A 20042-nucleotide genomic window follows, 5' to 3' on the forward strand; every position below is an offset into this window, starting at 1 on the left:
AAGATACTATCAACACGGGCTTCGGGAGTTAACACAGTTGCCATATATTTAACTGGCACAACATTTTATTTTTCCTTTTTTGTGTTCTTTGGGGCATCTCATGCTGATTTGCATGGATGGTCTAGCTCTTCAGCATGGCATATAAACTGGTTAAACTGAAGTACCAGTAGACAACACTAATTTCATTAAAACAGATTAACGATACATCGTTTCTTCAAATATAATCCTGAATTCCACGCAGCATGACACAAACTTCACGGCCAACATAACTCAGGCACATTGTTCAGGAACAAACACTGACGACCACCAGACAAACATTAACAAAAAAAGAAGACACAGGCCAACTGAAAGAAAGACTCCAGACACCGACACAAGACGAGACCAAAGAGAGTCAAGGACGCTCATGTGGCCACAGGCCACGACACCATGCAAATGCGAACTGGCACACTGCCGCCACTTCTTCACTCCTTCGTCTTCTTCCCGAGGAACACGTCAGTGAGAACTGTCTTTGACTGTAGCGATGCCTTCAGTATCTCCAGTCCCTGCACGACGGCATCACTCGAAGTTGAGCCACTGAATCGCAATGCTTCATCAAAATTAACTGATTTGCAACAGTAAGTACTTACCTCGGTGTACCCGAGCTGCACGGTCTTCTCCTTGAGGGAACCGATGTCCGTGACGCCAAAGGTGTTGAGGAGGGTGATGCCAGAGATGGACGACATGGGCGCCACCTTCAGGTTATCCATGACTGTGTACGTCACAATCCCCTGCACGAACCCAGCACCAGCAGCACGCGGCACACCGCTACCAACGGCGCCATCAGCGGGCTCCACCAGCGGCTGCAATTGTGACGTCATGCTCCAATGGCAATTGGGACACACGGTACCGTTTACCTTGGTCACGTAGTTCCTGCAATTTGATGAACCGTTGTTGCATCGATAAAGGACAGCAGACTCCGACACCGGCTCGGGTAACTGGAGCTGGAGCAGCTTATCGCTCCCACAACCACCGAAAGGAGTGAGCAGCGCTTTCCTGGCGCCGTCACAGCTGATGTAGGTGTCGTCGAGCTTCTGGACGCTGCTGTATAGGTTGCCGACGCTTCCGACCATGGAATCCGCGGTGAGAAGTTTGGCAGCAGTGCCCACCGGCATGGTGAGGAGGGAGAAGAGGAAGTCGACCACGTCCTTGCCACCCTCAGCGTACAGCACGCGCTGGGTCTTGGAGTTCACCAGCAGCTTCATGCTTAGCGTCTTGTTGCTCGCACTCTTCTTGGATGCCATGGATCCAGGAAGTTGGTGTGCTAGCTATGGGGTATGGAGAGATCGGAAGCGGATGTACGAAAGTGCTCCTCGCACCTCGCAGCCGTATATATACACAGAGTAGGCTTCATGAGGAATACGAGAGCAATTGATGCACCGTTCATGGGGAACTTGCGAAGAAATACTGCGCGCAGTCAATAGGGCGTTGCTCGATGCGCAGCTACCAGCGCGCATGCTACAGCTCCATTGGGAAGATAAAGCGACGGCTTGAATGGAAACCCATCGGGAAGATCATAGGGCGCGTTTTTTCTTTTCATTGGCTGAGAAACTCGAAACGGTCCGTTTGATTGCCCGGAAAGTTTCCGCGCTGTGGCTCAATCGATTCTCAAAGCACCCTCGCGTCGCACTGGACAAACGTCCAAATCAGCAATTTCCAGCAGTGCAGATATGTTGTGTTCACTTTTCTTCACGACGGATGCAACATCTGCACCTGGATTGCTTGAGCTAACTCTCCCTTATGCTACTCCGATACAGGCTCTTTTCAAATCAACACAAACATAATTCGAATCAAAATAAGTTGTGCAGAAAAAAATGTGTGTCAATAATATGAATCAATTACGACAATCAGTTCCGAGTTTCGTCAGTCGTAAATCGTTAATTTTCTGTATAAAGTTTTAAGCGATTTTTGTCAAATTCATCGCACACGCTCAACCGTTTGAAATTTTATGTGAGGAGTAGGTTCACATCATCATTTCACATGACTTTCATGTTGATAGGTTTTTGCTTCGGTATACATACACGGATAAATAAATGACTCGCTAGTATACTGCAATCCTTATATATGTGTGAGTATATCTTGGAGTACTCGTGCTCAACTACTCACTTACCATCTTTATGGATAGTGATGTGATGATGATAAGTGAGAAGTGAGAGGTGATAATCCATGGTGGTGGTCATCTCGTCGTCGGTGATGGCATGGTGTGTTATGCGGATAACGTGAACTACAACATGGTGTTAAGCTTCATGGTCAGCGACATCGTTGACAAGTGTGAACGGTGGTGTCAAGGTGATGTTCGTGTTCGGTGACGTGATGATGTCTGTGACCGGCGTGACCAGCGGTGTCATGGTGTTATCTGGCTAACATGAACGACAACATGGCATTAAGCTTCATGGTCGGCGACGTCGTGCGTTGACAAGTGTGAACGGTGGTGTCAAGCTTGGCGCTTACGGGACCGTTCCAGGGCAGCAAGACCTTTCACCCGCCTTTTAAGGTCAGCGCGAAGGTTTCTTTCCTCAAGAGAGAGTTCTCGAGATTCTTGCGCAATGTCAAGTTGCAGAATGACATCCAAAGCCACGAGGAGATGAAGTTTGCAATCGGAGAAGAGGCTTTTACTCCAAGATTTCAGCCCAAGCGTCGTGGTCTTTAGCTTTTGATTTATATTGTGGACCTGCTGGGTGTGTGTACAAGGCGCCGACCAAGCAAGTTGAACCGTCTCCTTAAAACCAGACATTTTGGTCCAGAAGGACTGAAAACGGAAGATCGGTGGTTTCCTCTGGCCGCTTTGGTTGGAGAGGAGTAGTGGGCAATGGTCCGAAAGGGAATACGATAGGGCGTGAAGAACATGGTTTTCGAAAACCAAATCCCAACCTGCTTACGAAAAGCCCAGTCCAAGCGCATAAGAGTTGGGGTCTCTCTTTCGTTGCTCCATGTAAATTTTTTGTTCTAAAGTTTCAACTCCTTCAATTGGCAAGTGGCGAGTGCCTTTCTGAAAAGGCCCATCAGACGGAAGTTTAGGTTGCCGTTGTTCTTATCTTCCGCTTGATAGATAAGATTGAAGTCGCCTATAATGAGCCACTTGGAGTCATCAGAAGGTTTTGCGGCAATTGCTTCTGCTAGGAAAGCTTCCTTTTCGGCGTGGTCAGTAGGTCCGTAGACCGTTGTCAGCTTAAAAGATGTGCCGCAAAGGCGAATTGTGACGTTTGCCGAGATTAGGTGAGTGCCGATATGAATATTTGAGATTTCCACATGATCGTCGTTCCAGAGCAAGAGAATGCCTCCCCGGGTGCCGGTGGCTGGGCGGTGCGCGAAGGAGCGAAGTCTAAAACCTCCAATATAAGACGCAGTCTGTTGATCAATGTGGTCTAGTTTCGTCTCTTGGATGCATGCAATATGGCAAAGGGTATCCGCAAGGAAAGCCTGAACGGTGTCCTTACGGCTTTGATCATTTAGTCCGCGAGTGTTCCAATCAGCAATAGATAAATTTGGTCCAATCATATTGCCAGAAAACGGTGAAAGTGCAGCGACAATGTTTGACAACAATAAAAACGGCACACCGGAAGAAGAGTAACAAAGAACACGACGACCGTCGACAAACGACAAACAGGAAGACACAAAAGCAACCTTCAACTAGACGATCAGGCCCTGCTCGGCAGTCTCGCAGCCTCCTGGGCCTGCCATGGCGATGAGTAATTTGTCCGCTTTAGTCATGCTGCGGATATTGAGCTTGAAGAGCTTGGCAAGGGCGTCGATTGTCTTGTTCGGAAGCTGGGACTTGTATTTATCCAAGTACGCCTTCCTAGCTTCCAGCAGAGTCATACCCTCAGCAGCAACTCCCATTTTAGAGTTCAAAACTTGAATGGCCTTGTCCATGGCATGCATTTTTGGCTTGCTAACGAGGCGAGCGCTGCGCCTAGCTTCTGGAGGAGGCTGTTCCTTGCCATGGCGGGGCTGCAGAGACATCGGGGCGGGCAGCGGCAACAGAGGCGGTTGTGGACGAACAAAGAGCTCGACCGTGACAGCCGGTGAAGAGTCCTGAGCCATTGGCGCATTGGGGTTCTGCGAGCCGGGGTCGACGTTCGGAGCTGAGATATCATCAAGCATGCCTCCGCGAGAGACGACACCGTCGCCCGTATCTGGAGCTTCAGCTTGCACCATGCTGATATTATACTCCCAGGAGTCTGGCACCTCCGCCAGCGCAAAGAAGGGCTGCAAGACAGCATCATGCCGCGGCGACGGTAGTATCATCCCTAAGGCGCGGATGTCGCCATCTTCATCCCACGAGCTGGGTAAACTGAAGCTAGCTTCCGCTTCAGTAGGAGGTGAAGCCCGTGAGACTCCTGTAGTGAGACCCTCAGGCACCTCTTTAATGGCCACAGCCCAGTCCCTGCAAGCAACTTTGGCAACATGGAGCGGGATATCAGAGCCGGGCCAGGGGTTTGAGAGGATCAACGGCCAGCTCTCCCTCAACGATAGAGGAGAGCAGCAGCTTGGAAGGAGCCTTCCCGTAGCCATGGGTTGGCACCCGCCGCATGGTGGAGTGGCGGTTGCGCCCTTCGTAGCGACCAGAGGAGCGGCCCAAAAGACAGGCCAGAACCTCCGGTTCCGCGACGACCATCCGCCGACGAGGAGAGCTTGACACGCAGGGAGTGTGAGGAGGCGCGCCTTGGTTGGTCACGATGAGGTCCACGCCTTTCCTCTTCGTCATCATCATTCCGGCGAGATGGCGCTTTCGAGAGTCGCGGCCGTCGCAGCGCGAGGCGTGCGTGCGCGGTGACGGCGTCGATCTTCTTTCGCAGTAGAGCGCGAACAGTGTCGGTCGGGACCTCTTGAAGGAGAGCGATGGGAGACCCGGCTGTCCTCCTCCCGCGGGCGGGAGCGAGCCCTGTCTTGATCATTTTTTTCTGATCAAGACGTGCAAGTCACTACAACAAAAGAGTCATATAAAGACGCTACCCATTCGACGCTTTTATATTCATCCCTACGTTTGTAGTCAAATCGTGTGTTGAGACGTTTGTTGAGACGCAACACCATACGTCTTAAACTTCTAGGTTTACACATGCGCACTAGTAAAACCGAAGTACCAACTAGCCCACGTTTACCATATTCTTTGGCGCGAGTAAAGCCTAGGGCCGCCGCCACCAGATCCGATCATGGTGCGTCTCCGCCTCGGTTTCTCAAGATCGCTAATTCTTTTTCTCTCCCGAGTCCCGATACCCATGCGATGACGTATGGTTAAGAGGATCCATACAACTGTTGGGTCAATGTTGAATCTGGTCAGTTCCTCGCCGTTGTACTAGTACTAGATTTACTGTTCATCGCTATTGTACTTTATAAGCTGTTCTTCCCGTCTGAGATCGATCAAGTGTTCCTTGACTCGCTCGACTCCTCATTTGGTCATCTCTGCAATTAGGTATCTATTCCGCCTCTCCAGAAACCTTTCTTCGTGTGCTACACATTAGAGAATTAAGTTTTTGATCCTAGTATCTGAATACAGGTAATGGATATCGTTGCAGTTTTCGCACTGAAGATAATAAGCAAGCCAAACCTTGGAGGTCTTATTCACAACGGGGGAATCAGGTGCATGGAGACTTCTAGTTTTGAATTATCTAAATGTGCTAAACTTTCTCGATCTGGGACATGGTTTATTTATCGACGAACAAGGTCAAGTTTGCTGAACTCATCTAATTCATGTGTATATGTGGTCAATCACACGGTAACTATTGGAAATTTTTTTGCAGCTTCACAAGGTATTTCTCAGAGATTATACGCGCATTAAATTGCTGTCATATTTTACCAACTGTTTTTTTGGTTGTGTAGTTGTTCCTCTGCAGGTATTACTCGATCCACGAAGATTTTTCAAGCGGCACATCATGGAGAGCAAACAAAATCTGCAGAAGAAGTGAACTGGAGAGCATTGAATCTAGTAGATAAATTCACATTAGTTAGGAAACTACATACGGATATTATAGAGACTTGTTTAGTCGTGTATGTATGGCTGTATGCAAACAATATTACGGATGTACTTTTCACTTGTAAAGTACTACAGTTACCATCAGATAATATAAATTATGTTCTTTGCATCACACTGAGTGTTCGTGATGCTTTTTTTTGGGTTTATGGTGTGTATTGTTCCAAATTTTGGAAGGATCCGAAGAATGAACTGATTTGTATACAACGCACACAAAAAATCCATTCAAAAATGGAATAACCCGACTCAATGTTGGTAGAGATGATATGTGGTCTCTATAAAGTGGCTCTATCAGGATAAAAACGCTTTTGAAAACGCCTCACTTTATTTTTGGGACGCTGACACATGCGTCTTTAAGATATTTGAGACGGTGCATAAGAAGACGCTTCTATGACGCTTTAGAGTAGCGTCTTTACAATCATGTAGAGATGAAATATAGCGTCTCTAGCATCTAGATTAGACGTCTCTACATGCTTTTTTTCTTGTAGTGAGTGCAAGAGTCAACATACACCTTTTTAAACAGAACATGCAGAACTTAAGCGCATAAATATTTTGCTTTCTGTTGATCATACATTATCTGATGCTATTGCATGTTTTTTTTCTGCCAGTAGTCTATTCTCTTGTACTAGTTGGGAATACAATGATGGTGATGTGTATAATCCAAATTTATGCATTGCAACTGGAGCTTGCACCCTGTCAAAACCATGTACAAACAACAATAACATCATCTTGTAGTGATTGACAAAAATATCGCCCTTTTGTGGACATGTCAGTTAAAGAAAATCAAGGTTAGCATTGATTAACTGTCTGGTCCATCCATGTTGTCGATACTCAAGAGGTTCAGTGATTGCTTCATCAAGAGTTTGTGCAATGAAGAAACAACCAAGTATGTATAATGGTAATATAAAATATTTTTTAACCAGCAATTTATTTTGTGAGAAATTTTTTCTACGGAAAGATGAAAATTTGAGAAAAATGGAAAATGATCATTTAAAAGACTTTCATCAAGAGTTTTTTGCGAGTACATAAAACGTCGAGATGTATGTGCGAAATTTCTTGTCAAAATTATTTAACATTTTAAAATGTGCTCAAAACTCATGGAAAAGACCCTCGTACGTGCCAAAACGCCTTTCCCTCCTGCTAGTTAGTTTGCTATTGATGTGGCTATTTTCTTCGGTGCCCAAAGTTATTTTTGCCAATTATAAGAGTGTAGGTTTTACATGAGAGGTAAAGTGTATTTTCTTATATATGATCACTGAGAAGAACCGAGTCATGTTGGTGGCCACACAAGCAAAGCCTCATGGATTTGAAGAGGAAGGCTTTGTGTGACAAACCTTGCGATGCCATCTAGAGGCGTCAACCCAATAGCGGTGGCGTTTTAATGTGCAAGGTTTAGTTCATGAACTATGCGGTTTGTCGAAGAGCAGCATGAGCAGTTGTTTGGAACCTTTGTTGTTCTGTTTTGTGATTGTTTTGGTACGTTGTTTTGTGTTTTGTATGGTTAATGTTTTTAATCCGAATTTCAACTACGATATTTGCAAATTTATGTGATGAAACTATGATAAATTTTATGTGCCAAAATATTTCTAATAATTATGCTGATTAGAAAACAATCAAAAAGAGAGAAATGGAGAAGTGGACATTTGTTCCGGACAAGTAAGACTGTAGGAAATAGGTGTGGCCCTCCGTACTAGTAGTATTTGTCCTCAACCTTGGCGATGAAAGAGGCCGGCAGCTCGATCGTGGCGTTTTGCGCATAAACCGAGGCGGGGTTCTGACTGTCACACGGGACAAGCATCTTATTTCGATCGAGACAGTTTGTTCAAACGTCGGGCCAATTCCAATCAAGTCTCATAGTCTGACTGCACCAATCTCCACTCGACTCTGAAGTCTGAACTCTGTCTGTCTTTGAGTCTGGAAAATCCTATACCTCGCGCCAACAATGTCGCTGTCGCACCGAGGTAGCCAGCCCTTAGACCTCGCTGCCGCGGCCGCTCCGGAGCTGGACGACGACGGCCGCGCCGCGCGCACGGGGAACCTATGGACGTGCATGGCGCACATCATCACGGGCGTGATCGGGGCGGGCGTGCTGGCGCTCTCCTGGAGCGTCGCGCAGCTCGGATGGGTCGCCGGCCCCGTCGCCGTGCTCTGCTTCGCTGGGGTCACCTACGTGTCCGCCGTCCTCCTCTCTCACTGCTACAGGTCCCCCGTCGCTGCCGGTGGATCAGAAGAGTCGTCGTCGTCGTCGGGCAAGACGCGGCGGAACTACACCTACATGGACGCCGTCCGAGCACTCCTCGGCAGGAAGCACACCTACGTCTGCGGCACCCTCCAGTACCTCTATCGGCGTCGCCTACACCATCACCACCGCCACCTGCCTCGGGTAAAACAGTTTCAGAAGCTATTATCGATCCTTTCCTTGCTGTTTCTGATCATGAGTTCATGACACACTGTGGGCAGCGCGATCAAGAAGTCCAACTGCTACCACGGCGACGGGCGTGGCGCCTCCCGCTGCGGCTCGGACGCAGACGAGCAGCACCTGTTCATGCTGGTCTTCGGCGCGGCGCAGGTGGTGCTATCCTTCATCCCCAACTTCCACAGCATGGCGTGGCTCTCCGCCGTGGCGGCCGCCATGTCCTTCACCTACGCCACCATCGGCCTGGGCCTGGGCCTCGCCAAGACCGTGGGCGACGGCGCGATCAGGGGCGGCGTCGCCGGCGTCCCTATGGCCACCACGGCGCAGAAGGTCTGGCGGGTGGCGCAGGCGGTGGGCGACGTACCCATACACCATCGTGCTCCTGGAGATCCAAGACACGCTGCGGTCGTCGCCGCCCGAGGGGGAGACGTTGAGGAAGGGGAACGTGGTCGCCGTCCTGGCCACCGCCTTCTTCTACCTGTGCGTCGGATGCTTCGGCTACGCCGCCTTCGGCAACGCGGCGCCGGGGAACCTCCTCACCGGCTTCGGCTTCTACGAACCCTACTGGCTCGTCGACTTCGCCAACGCCTGCATCGTGCTCCACATCCTAGGGGGATATCAGGTACGTGACGGTCAATTCTAAACGAAGAAGACACCAGAAGAGCTGTTCTGAACTTGGCGTAACTGTGGAGATCGTGCAGTTTTTCAGCCAGCAGATATTCACGCTGGCGGACCGGTGGCTGGCGGCGAGGTTCCCGGAGAGCGCGTTCGTGAACAGGACGTACGCCGTCAGGATCTTGCCGGGGCTGCCGAGGTACGGGCTGAACCTGCAGCGGCTGTGCTTCAGGACGGCGTACGTAGCGAGCACGACGGGGCTGGCCGTGGTGTTCCCCTACTTCAACGAGGTGTTGGGCCTGCTGGGCGCGCTCATCTTCTGGCCTCTCGTCATCTACCTCCCCGTGGAGATGTACTGCGTGCAGCGGCGGGTCAGGCCGTGGACGCCGACGTGGGTCGTGCTCAAGGCGTTCAGCGTCGTGTGCTTCGCGGTCGGCACCTTCGCCTTCATCGGGTGCGTCGTGGGCGTCGTCAGGAAGAGGCTAGGATAGAGTGGGGTGCTGGAACACACGGCTGTCGACTCTTCGTCATTGTACAGAAAGAAACGTGACAATCCACATGCACATCACCACACACTAGTACAAGTGTAGGTCAAAATGAGCTATGTTTCAGCTATCCAGTACTTTGAATTTACAGGAGATGAGGATAAAGTCTTCGATGACAGATTCACAAGACCGCGAACAACGACCGGAGGCAGGCAGTGCGGCCGCCCCAGGCCCCAAAAATCTAAGGGTCCCAACCCAGATATAATTCTATGTATATTACTAGTACATATATGTGTACGTGCAGGCCCTGTGTGCGTGTTCCAGTCAAAGCCAACAGCAAAGAAAGGCCTATGATCCATAGAAAGGAGAGATCGATCGGGACTCATGAGTCCATGCAAAAGAATTCAGAACGATCGATCAGAAGCAGGGCCTGATCAAAAGCCAGGCACGCCGCACGCCCATGCCCACGCCCGCAATTAGAGATTGACTCGTCCAACCAATCCTCACGACGCGTCAGTTCATCTCCGACCTAGACGTCTCGTTGCCTCGGCTTCTACTACACACGCCGGCGATCCTCCGACCACAAAGATCAGCGAGACGGTGCGCAGCAGCGCAGGGCCTCCTTCAATCTTCAGTTCATCCTCTGCACAAGACCACAAAGAAGCGAGACACGGACACGGTAACAATTCGTGAGTTCAGGACTTACAGAGGGTTCTTTGTTTTCTCCTAAATTGTCCCCAATTCTGTAATTTCAGTGATCAGTTCGCTGCTTGTCGTTTCGTCAGTTTCAGTTTTCGGGACCCCTGTAGCCAGAATACGCGCACACATACATCGGCGATTTAATTGATCTAACTTCTGAGGTATATTATATTCTACTTTCCTATACATGATGCATAGTTTTTATCATTCATCATTTGATTTGTTTTCTTTTTCAGCATTGTTTATGGCATTATGTTTAATGTGCCCGTGACTGTCGCATCGGCTGAAAGAAGATTTTTAAAGTTAAAATTATTGAAGAACTATTTGAGATCAACAATGACTCAACTGAGGTTAAACAGTTTGGCAACATTATGCATCGAGAAGAAATTATTGGAGTACATAGACCATAAGTGAATTTGCATCAAGGATTGCAAAAAAGAAAATTTTAAGGTAATATATATAAAATATTTGATATGCTACTGCTATATGCATTTAAGTGTTTTGAAAACATATTTTTATGCGTATATCTATAAATATAGTAGTGATATATATATATTATATAAGGGTCCTGAGTTTTAGTCTCGCCCTAGGCCCTAAAAACCTTAGGACCGGCCCTGACCGGAGGCTTTTACCGGAGGAAGAGGTACCCAACGAAGTCCATCATCAATCAATAGGCATTGACAAGGTTACCACTTGTCAGCAACGATGAAGGGGAAGACGACACGAGAGGGAAGACTAGCGGCGCTAGTGTTTCGCCCTGGTGTCGCCCTGGGACTGAGGTGAGGTTCCTCCTGTGCTGACCCATCATACCACTGCATGGGGTAGCATGCAAGTCGTTGATATAACACTGGTGAAACACCGTTGCACTAATATTGCATCTCTCATAGTGGTAGAACAGAAACATTTGCGGGTCCAAAGCATGTCTATAGAATTAGAACATACACTTCTTATTTACAACGAGGTAAACTGCAAATAAACTCCAGAAGAACAATTCGTAGACTAGACTTATCCTACATATAGAGATATATGGCTTACTAAAGAAAGATAGCTGAGCTCTAGCTACTTAGGTTCCACGATTAGGGAATTGGTTCCCTTCTATTCCTAGTCTAGGTTTTCACCATGGTGTATGTAGTTGTTGACTTCGTTGACACATCTGACTGATTTCTGCCCCTTGTAATGGTTGACTTTTTTCGTCTTTGAAGTTCATGTTGGCTTCTCCTTTTATGACTCCAGATCTAAGCAGTGAGTTCAAGAGGGAACAGGTGAGTACGAGCGTACTCATCAAGTTCAATAACAGAAATAGATGTATCATGCGCTAGCTACAATCACATACCAGGAAGTCGTAGGCAAATGCAAGTTTTTCGTAATTATTTCTTCAAAAGGTTGCTTTTTATCCTGAAAAGCTATGTCTGTCAGCCTTCACCGGGTGTCTAGAACTTCGTGGAGTTCCATTCCGGCCGCGTTCGCAGTACCAAATCCGGAATAGAGAGTGAAAAGCAACAACTCATTAAACTCTGCAGAGGTGTGTTAATTTTTCCATAAGAGATCTTATCCTCGTTGCACATTCGAGTCATGAGCTCGTCCACACTTCCTTGGTATGTGGCCCAGTATAAGATCCTACCCAATCAGTATCCTTCTCCGTGACCCCGCACACCCACCTGTTATTGTAGCCATGCTGAGTTTAGGTTCCAGCTTCACCTTGGTTGCTTATCCCTCGGAGCATGACCCTCAGACACACCCTACAACCCATCGTAGATATACAGTTCCGTGAGAGCAATACGGGGCTCCCACCCTGCTAGACCTTAGCCAGCCTCCGGTAAAGTGTATATATTGATGTACGAGAGGAAGAAGAACAGCTGACTACTCTGTCCCACTCCAGATGTTATGGTTAACATGGGTATTATGGCGCAAGAATCACCGAACAACATTTGTTGTTAAGTCCTATGTGAATGTAACCCACTTGCAATGGAATCTCCACCACACTCATACCATGATTCCATCGCCCACCACATAGTCATATTCATAATTGTAAAAGTAATACTTTGCTTTTAAATGCATTAATGATATGAATACTACTTTGCAAGTAATTTGATAAACATAATCAAATGGCATGAGAAAGTGATGAACTTGCCTTTCTTCACTACAAGATTATGCAGTCAAATGCTTTGAGATGGTATAACTCCAAATTCTGAAATACCATCATCGTCATGTAAGGATAAAGTTTAAATGATGTCAAATATGCTATAATGCATAAGTATGAGATGCAATCACTCTAAGCATAACCTAACCCTAATGATTTAGAATTACTGACTTATAAAGATTTTTAATGATGTGTTTCCCTTTTTGAGTTATTTCACAAGCAAGGTTCTTATTATGGCTTGGTTAACTTTGTATCTCGTAGCAGTTGTATACAAAGCATAATAATCCTGATAGCACACAATGAATTGTAATTGTTATATTTTTGAGATGTAAAGAATATTAGTTAGCTTTAAGTCCTATAGGACATGGTTGATGATTACTTGTTATTTACTTCAAAAGAATAGCTTTTGAAGAACATGTTCACTAATGGAAAAGAAGTATTTCAAATAGGAGTTATGTGCTTGTAGGGTTTACTATGATTTTCAATTTAATTTCCCAAGTAAGTAGTAGATATGTCTTAAACAAGATGTATTCTTAATCCTATAGTATTTGTAGGGTTTAGTTGATCATGAACACCTAGAGTGAATTACTAAACATGTTGCTATTATGGTTGATCACAATGGTGTGATACCAAATATTGGTGGTTAGGGTTGATGACATGTTATTATCAAGTTAGGGTTTTATATTAGTTGATCATATAAGGTCTATTCAAATTGAGTACACGAAATGACAATCTCATTTGCAAGAGGAGCTTGTATAACTCTAGTATTTTATATGTTTATTGGATAGTATTATTTTTTTGAACATTTTATATCTCATTTGTATTTTTCTGACCAAAATTGAATTTGATATTATTTTTCAAAGTATCTACAAATATCTTTCCTAATACAACTCTAGCTTTCCTTAATACTAACTTGGGCTTCCGAATCTTTATATTCATCGAGTCGTGGGCCTTCCGTAAACCCCGGGTACCAACTTCGGCAGACCCATTGGGGATGCCTATGTCAGTAGCCCCCGAGATTTTGCTTGAATTGAAGAATCAGGGAAAATCTCCAACTTTATAGTCATTCAATAACTTTCTCGAATTTATCACATATCTTTGGATATGTAATTATATATTGTACAGGAATAATGGTAGTTGGGGCTAGTTCATCTGACGGATCAGGTACTAGTTAACTGCTCTAGTGGCAATCCGCAAAAACCTACTTCAAGATCACGTCCCTGGACATGATCTCGGGATACTGGTGTTAACCCGACGAGTGCCGCTTAAGGTCTTACCATCTGTCGAGTCCCAGTCATATTTTATCGGGTACCTAACGCGTCCGTTAGGATTTTTCTTCGTATCTGTTGATACGGAAAAAAGTAGCAAACCGACGTCAGAGACGGTGCCACGCCGCTCAGAACGGATCTGGGGTCTTACCTTCGCAGAATTTTGCGGCATTCAGAGATTATTCGCAACTTTGGCGCTCTGAGAATATATTGTCGAGTGCTTTTTCGGCTGCTGGAATAGCACATTTTATTGAGTCAACGGATGACTTATCTTGCCTTCCTGATAGGAGTATATGTAGAGTTATTTGTATAACTCGAAATATTCTCACTTCTTTTTATAATTTCATCGGGCACGCGAACAGCGTTCCCGATGGGAGTAGCCCCCGAGGCTACAGCCAAGGACTTGTGCTTGGTTGTAGGCTCAACGCCTTATGTTGCTATATTTTCCTTCTTTCTTGAGGTTTTCACATCTATCGGGTGCGCGACCAGCGCTCCCGATGGGAGTAGCCCCCGAGGCTATGAGCAAATGCTTCTATTTGATCATAGGTTCTCGCCATTTCTATTTTGTCATACTTGAGTTTTTCATTATTCCAATGTAGCCCCCGAGCATTTGATCAAAAACTTGTATTTGACCAAAGGCTCTCGAAATAATCAATAATCTTCTGATGCCGCCATTTTTATGAATCTTCACAGCCGAGATTTTATCTTGCCAAGGTGACATCATTGCTGATGATAGCCACGATCACTATATCGGGAAGACGCGAGTACCACTCTCTCTGTGTCTTGCGGGCCCAAAATTCTTATCAAGTTGACACGTCGTGCAAGTGGGGGACACACGTCCTTGATGACCCACAAGTATAGGGGGTGTATCGTAGTATTTTCGATAAGTAAGAATGTCGATCCCAACGAGGAGCAGAAGGTGTTGACAAGCAGTTTTGATGAAGGATTCCCTGTAAATGCTCACAGACAAGTATTCAGGGGGTTTTGATGTAACAGTTGAATAAAGTACGAGTAAGTAAAGTGCGAGAGTAACAATTGCAGCGAGTGGCCCAATCCTTTTTAGCACAAAGGACAAGCCGGGTTGTTTACTTATAATGACCAAACGTTCTCGAGGACACACGGGATTTTAGTCTAGTGCTTTCGCTACATACGGCTAAATAATCTTCATTGTTATGATAAGTGTTGTGTGGGTGAACCTATGCTAATGTACCGCCCTTCCTAGGACTAATACATACTTGTGATTATACCCCTTGCAAGCATCCGCAACTACAAGAAAGTAATTAAGAATAAATCTAACCACAGCCTTAAACTCTGAGATCCTGCTATCCCTCCTGCATCGATATACCAACGGGGGTTTAGGTTTCTGTCACTCCGGCAACCCCGCAATCGGCAAACGAGTACAAGATGCATTCCCCTAGGCCCATAAAGGTGAAGTGTCGTGTAGTCGACGTTCACACGACACCACTAGAAGAATAACACCACAACTTAAATATCATAACATTGAATATTACTCAACCATAATTCACTACTAACATTTAGACTTCACCCATGTCCTCAAGAACTAAACGAACTACTCACGAGACATCATATGGAACATGATTAGAGGTGATATGATGATGAATAACAATATGAACATAAACCTTGGTTCAATGGTTTCACTCAATAGCATCAACAACAAGTAGAAATCGATACCGGGAGAGTTTCCCCTATCAAACAATCAAGATCAAACCCAAATTGCTACGGCGGTGACGGTGTCCAGCGGTGGAGACGGCGGTGATGATGGTGGAGATGATGATGATGGTGATGGAGATGATGTCCAGCTCGATGACGGTGACGATGGCGTCGATTTCCCCCTCCGGGAGGGAATTTCCCGGCGGGATTCCTCGCCCGCCAGGAGAGCTCTTTTTCTCTGGTGTTCTCCGCCCCGCAGAGGCGGCCGTGGCTCTTCGCGAGGTACCCTCTCGTGGCTTAGGTTTTCGGGACGAAGGGTTTCGCGAAGAAAAGGAGGCGAAAGGGGCTGTGGGGCCCCACACCACAAGGTGGCGCGGCCAGCCATGGGCCGCGCCGCCCGTGGTCCTGCCCCACCTTGGGCCTTCTCAGCTCCCCTTCTGGCTTCCTTCGTCATCTGGAAAAATAGGATTTTTGGTATAATTTCCTTCCACAGTTGATCTTCCGAAATATTGCGTTCTGACGGTGCTTTTTCCAGCAGAATCCTGGCTCCGGTGCTTGATCCTCCAATAATGATGAAACATGCAAAATAGATGAAATAACATAAGTATTGAATCCAAATATGAAATATATCAATGAATAACAGCAAATTATGATACAAAATAGTGATGCAAATTGGACGTATCAACTCCCCCCAAGCTTAGACTTCGCTTGTCCCCAAGCGAGACTGAACTTCGATAAACAGGACCACATGTTTATGGAGTGAAGAGTCGATAAATAAAATACGGACAAGAAGCATCATATTCATTCACACAAGGCATTCTAGTAAACAACTTCCTCATATAACTCAACTTGAAACCAAAGATAAGATAATCACAAATAAAGGTGCATAAGAAATCATAGTTGGTGATGGCAAACTTCGTTCTTGGTCAGAGAACAATTAACAGATTATATTTATCTCATTGAGCAGCGCTCTCATGTTAAAGTTTATATGGCACAACTTGCATACTCAATCATAATAGTCTCCTCATAATCATTGATAACTTGCAAAGCTATATTCATTCAGATAAAACTTGAACTAAACAAAGAAGAATAAAAGACATGATGAAGCAAATCACAATATAATGGTTTGATCACAACTACTCAAATGCTTGCTTGAGATGGAGGGAAATAGGTTTACTGACTCAACATAAAGTAAAAGACAGGCCCTTCGCAGAGGGAAGCAGGGATTAAATCATGTGCTAGAGCTTTTTCAGTTTTGAAATCATATAGAGATAATAAAAGTAACATTTTGAGAGGTGTTTGTTGTTGTCAACGACTGGTAGTGGGTACTCTAACCCCCTTGCCAGACAACCTCCAAAGAGCGGCTCCCATGTTATTTTCATTTTATGTGGCACTCCTTCCAACCTTTCTTTCACAAACCATGGCTAACCGAATCCTCGGGTGCCTGCCAACAATCTCATACCATGAAGGAGTGCCTTTTTATTTTAGTTTTATTATGATGACACTCCCCCCAACCTTTGCTTACACAAGCCATGGCTAACCGAATCCTTCGGGTGCCGTCCATCAATCACATACCATGGAGGAGTGTCTATTTAGTTTAATTAATTTGGAATCGGGAATCCCATTGCCAGCTCTTTTTGCAAAATTATTGGATAAGCGGATGAAGCCACTAGTCCATTGGTGAAAGTTGCCCAACAAGATTGAAAGATAAACACCACATACTTCCTCATGAGCTATAAAACATTGACACAAATAAGAGATAATAAGTTTTGAATTGTTTAAAGGTAGCACACGAAGTATTTACTTGGAATGGCGGAAAATATCATGTAGTAGGTAGGTATGGTGGACACAAATGACATAGGTTTGGGCTAAGGTTTGGATGCACGAGAAGTATTCCCTCTCAGTACAGGTTTTTGGCTAGCAAGGTTAATTAGCAAGCATAAGAGTTGAAGGAAACAAACAAATATACATGTGATAGAAACAATCATGCATCTTCCTTGTAAGCACAAACAATTTTAACTTCAGAATAATAAGCTATGAGCTAACAAGAAAGAAAGACAATGAAACAACTACATGTATTTCTCTTTTGTACTTAAACCTCAAAGTGTTGTTGCTATTGACCAATGCTAAGTTTGCCAAAACCAAATAGATTTATTCAATGCTCCCAAAGTGATACCAATACTAACAACAAGGTAAATCATATAATAGAGATTGCAAACTAAAATAAGATGTGCAATATGTAAATGATAAGACTTCTCATTAATATTCCATAACGATAACTCACACCAAGGGATACATAGACAACCAACTAAAGGAGAGATACTTCCAAACTGCAACCCATCTTATATGATAACTTCCCTACTCATGATATGACACTACTTGACAATAAAAAGTAAAAGGTAGTGATAATGTGATACCGCGGCACTCCCCCAAGCTTGGAACAAACCAAGGGGATGCCAATACCGATGATGAGTTACTCCTGCGGCGATGGTGGTGATGAACTCCCGTCATCAAACTTCCAAGGAAGAGGCTCTCCATCAAGAAACGACATCTTGGTCTCGGGAATCCTGAAACTAGCAGCACGGCTTATGTATTTAAACCTGTTTTCATACTCACGATTCCGATTACGAACGTCATAGAGTTGTGCTTGGAGCTTGTTGGTGGTGTCGTGAAGTGAGAGGATGTCGCCCCAAAGCTTTGCAGTTTCCTTCTCATGTTCAGCAATGAGTTCAGACACAATCCTGTGGAAGATATCCACCTCACGCTCAGCCATCTTCTTGTATTTGAAAACCTCTTGTTCTAGCTTCTCCATCCTGTCTTCCAAGCTTCCTTCTCCTTTAGGACCCTGGACATCCTTGATCTGCAGTTCTCCTTCAACGAGCAGCAACTCCTTGGGGTGCATCCTCAGCTCCTCCATGTACAAGTTGCCAACATCCTTGCAGGAGCTGTCCTTCGGAGTTTCCGACGAAGACATGATGGCTCTAGATCCGAAGCAAATCCCGGGCAAACAGCTCGAAACAAAACACGTCGAGAAAACGATATACGGGCCTCCAGGGGTCCGGGGGATTATATAGCAAAAAATCTCATGACAAAAGGAAAGTACCAGATCGAACCAGAGTCGGAAAGGGGCGACGAGGCGGCCAGACCATAGGGCGGCGCGGGCCCAGGCTAGGCTGCGCCGGCCTATGGTGGCACGCCCTCGTGCGTCTTTTCCACTCCGTTTCGATCTCGTAATTTTTCATATTTTCCAAAAACAGCAAAAATATTGTTCGGAAAGTAAATTGCGAACTTTTCATTACCAGTACTGTTACCTATTCAAAGTCGAGTTACGCGGATTTGTCAATTTGTTCTTTGATGAAAGCCTCCGGTGTTTCCACTCGAATAATATCAACATCAACATTATAAGAATCACCTGAGATATAATGCTTGAGTCTTTGTCCATTCACCACTTGTGTGGCATTGCCTTGGAGAGAGCTAATTTTAATTGCTCCTGAACGATACACCTCCTCGACAACATATGGTCCTTCCCATTTCGAGAGTAATTTCCCTGCAAAGAATCTAAGACGAGACCGATACAATAGGACTTTATCCCCAATATTAAATTCTCTTTTGATAATCCTTCTATCATGCCATTTTTTAACTTTCTCTTTAAAGAGTTTAGCATTTTCATAAGCTTCACTTCTCCATTCATCTAGAGAACTCAATTGCAACAACCTCTTATTACCGGCAAGTTTAGGATCTTTATTTAATTCTCTAACAGCCCAATAAGCTTTGTGCTCTAGTTCTAAAGGTAAATGACAAGCTTTTCCGTAAACCATTTTATAAGGTGACATTCCCATGGGATTTTTATAAGCAGTTCTATAAGCCCATAGTGCATCCTTCAATTTACTAGCCCAATTCTTTCTAGTTTTATTAACAGTCTTTTGCAAGATAGATTTAATCTCTCTATTTGATAATTCTACTTGCCCACTAGTTTGAGGATGATAAGCGGAAGCAATTCTATGATTAATACCATACCTAGCAAGAGTTTTTCTAAAACCTCCATGAATAAAATGAGAACCTCCATCAGTCATAATATATCTAGGAACTCCAAATCTAGGAAAAATAATGTCTAAAAGCATTCTTAAAGAGGTCTCACCATCAGCACTTTTTGTAGGTATTGCTTCCACCCATTTAGTAACATAATCAACAGCAACAAGTATATGAGTGTTACCTTCTGAAGAGGGAAAAGGTCCCATGAAGTCAAATCCCCAACAATCAAATGGTTCAATAACAAGAGTATAATTCATAGGCATTTCATTACGTCTGGAGATATTACCAACCCTTTGGCATTCATCACAAGATAAAATAAACTTTCTCGCATCCTTGAAGAGAGTTGGCCAATAAAAACTTGATTGTAGAACCTTTTGCGCGGTTCTTTCTCCGGCGTGATGTCCTCCATAAGCACTACCATGGCATTTACTCAATATCTCCTGTTGTTCATATTCAGGAACACATCTTCGCATAATACCATCCACTCCTTCTTTATATAAGTGTGGGTCATCCCAGAAATAATGCCTCAAGTCATAAAAGAATTTCCTCCTTTGCTGAGCTGAAAAGGTTGGAGGCAAGTACTTGGAAACAATAAAGTTAGCATAATCAGCATACCAAGGACTGTCTCGCGAGCTCACCTTTATTACAGCCAATTGTTCATTTGGAAAACTATCATTAACAGGAACAGGATCATAAGCAATATTTTCCA

The 20042-nt window shown here is 45.1% G+C and overlaps 2 protein-coding genes and 1 pseudogene across 2 annotated transcripts; 1 reads left to right on the plus strand and 2 right to left on the minus strand.

The window, feature by feature from the left end:
• Positions 1-461: 461 nt before the first annotated feature.
• On the minus strand, positions 462-1280 carry LOC127339287 (uncharacterized). The gene is made up of 3 exons (XM_051365156.1): positions 894-1280; positions 627-839; positions 462-542 (listed from the first exon to the last, which is right to left on the minus strand). Exons 1-3 carry the CDS (start codon positions 1278-1280, stop codon positions 462-464), a joined length of 681 nt encoding a protein of 226 aa, XP_051221116.1.
• A 1702-nt stretch (positions 1281-2982) lies between these two features.
• On the minus strand, positions 2983-3534 carry LOC139837867 (uncharacterized). Its single transcript, XM_071827173.1, has one exon. It carries the CDS (start codon positions 3532-3534, stop codon positions 2983-2985), a length of 552 nt encoding a protein of 183 aa, XP_071683274.1.
• Positions 3535-7858: 4324 nt separating this feature from the next.
• On the plus strand, positions 7859-9730 carry LOC127341381 (probable amino acid permease 7; annotated as a pseudogene).
• Positions 9731-20042: the final 10312 nt, after the last annotated feature.

Source organism: Lolium perenne, chromosome 3 (genome assembly GCF_019359855.2).
Source record: "Lolium perenne isolate Kyuss_39 chromosome 3, Kyuss_2.0, whole genome shotgun sequence".
Lineage (NCBI taxonomy): Eukaryota > Viridiplantae > Streptophyta > Magnoliopsida > Poales > Poaceae > Lolium > Lolium perenne.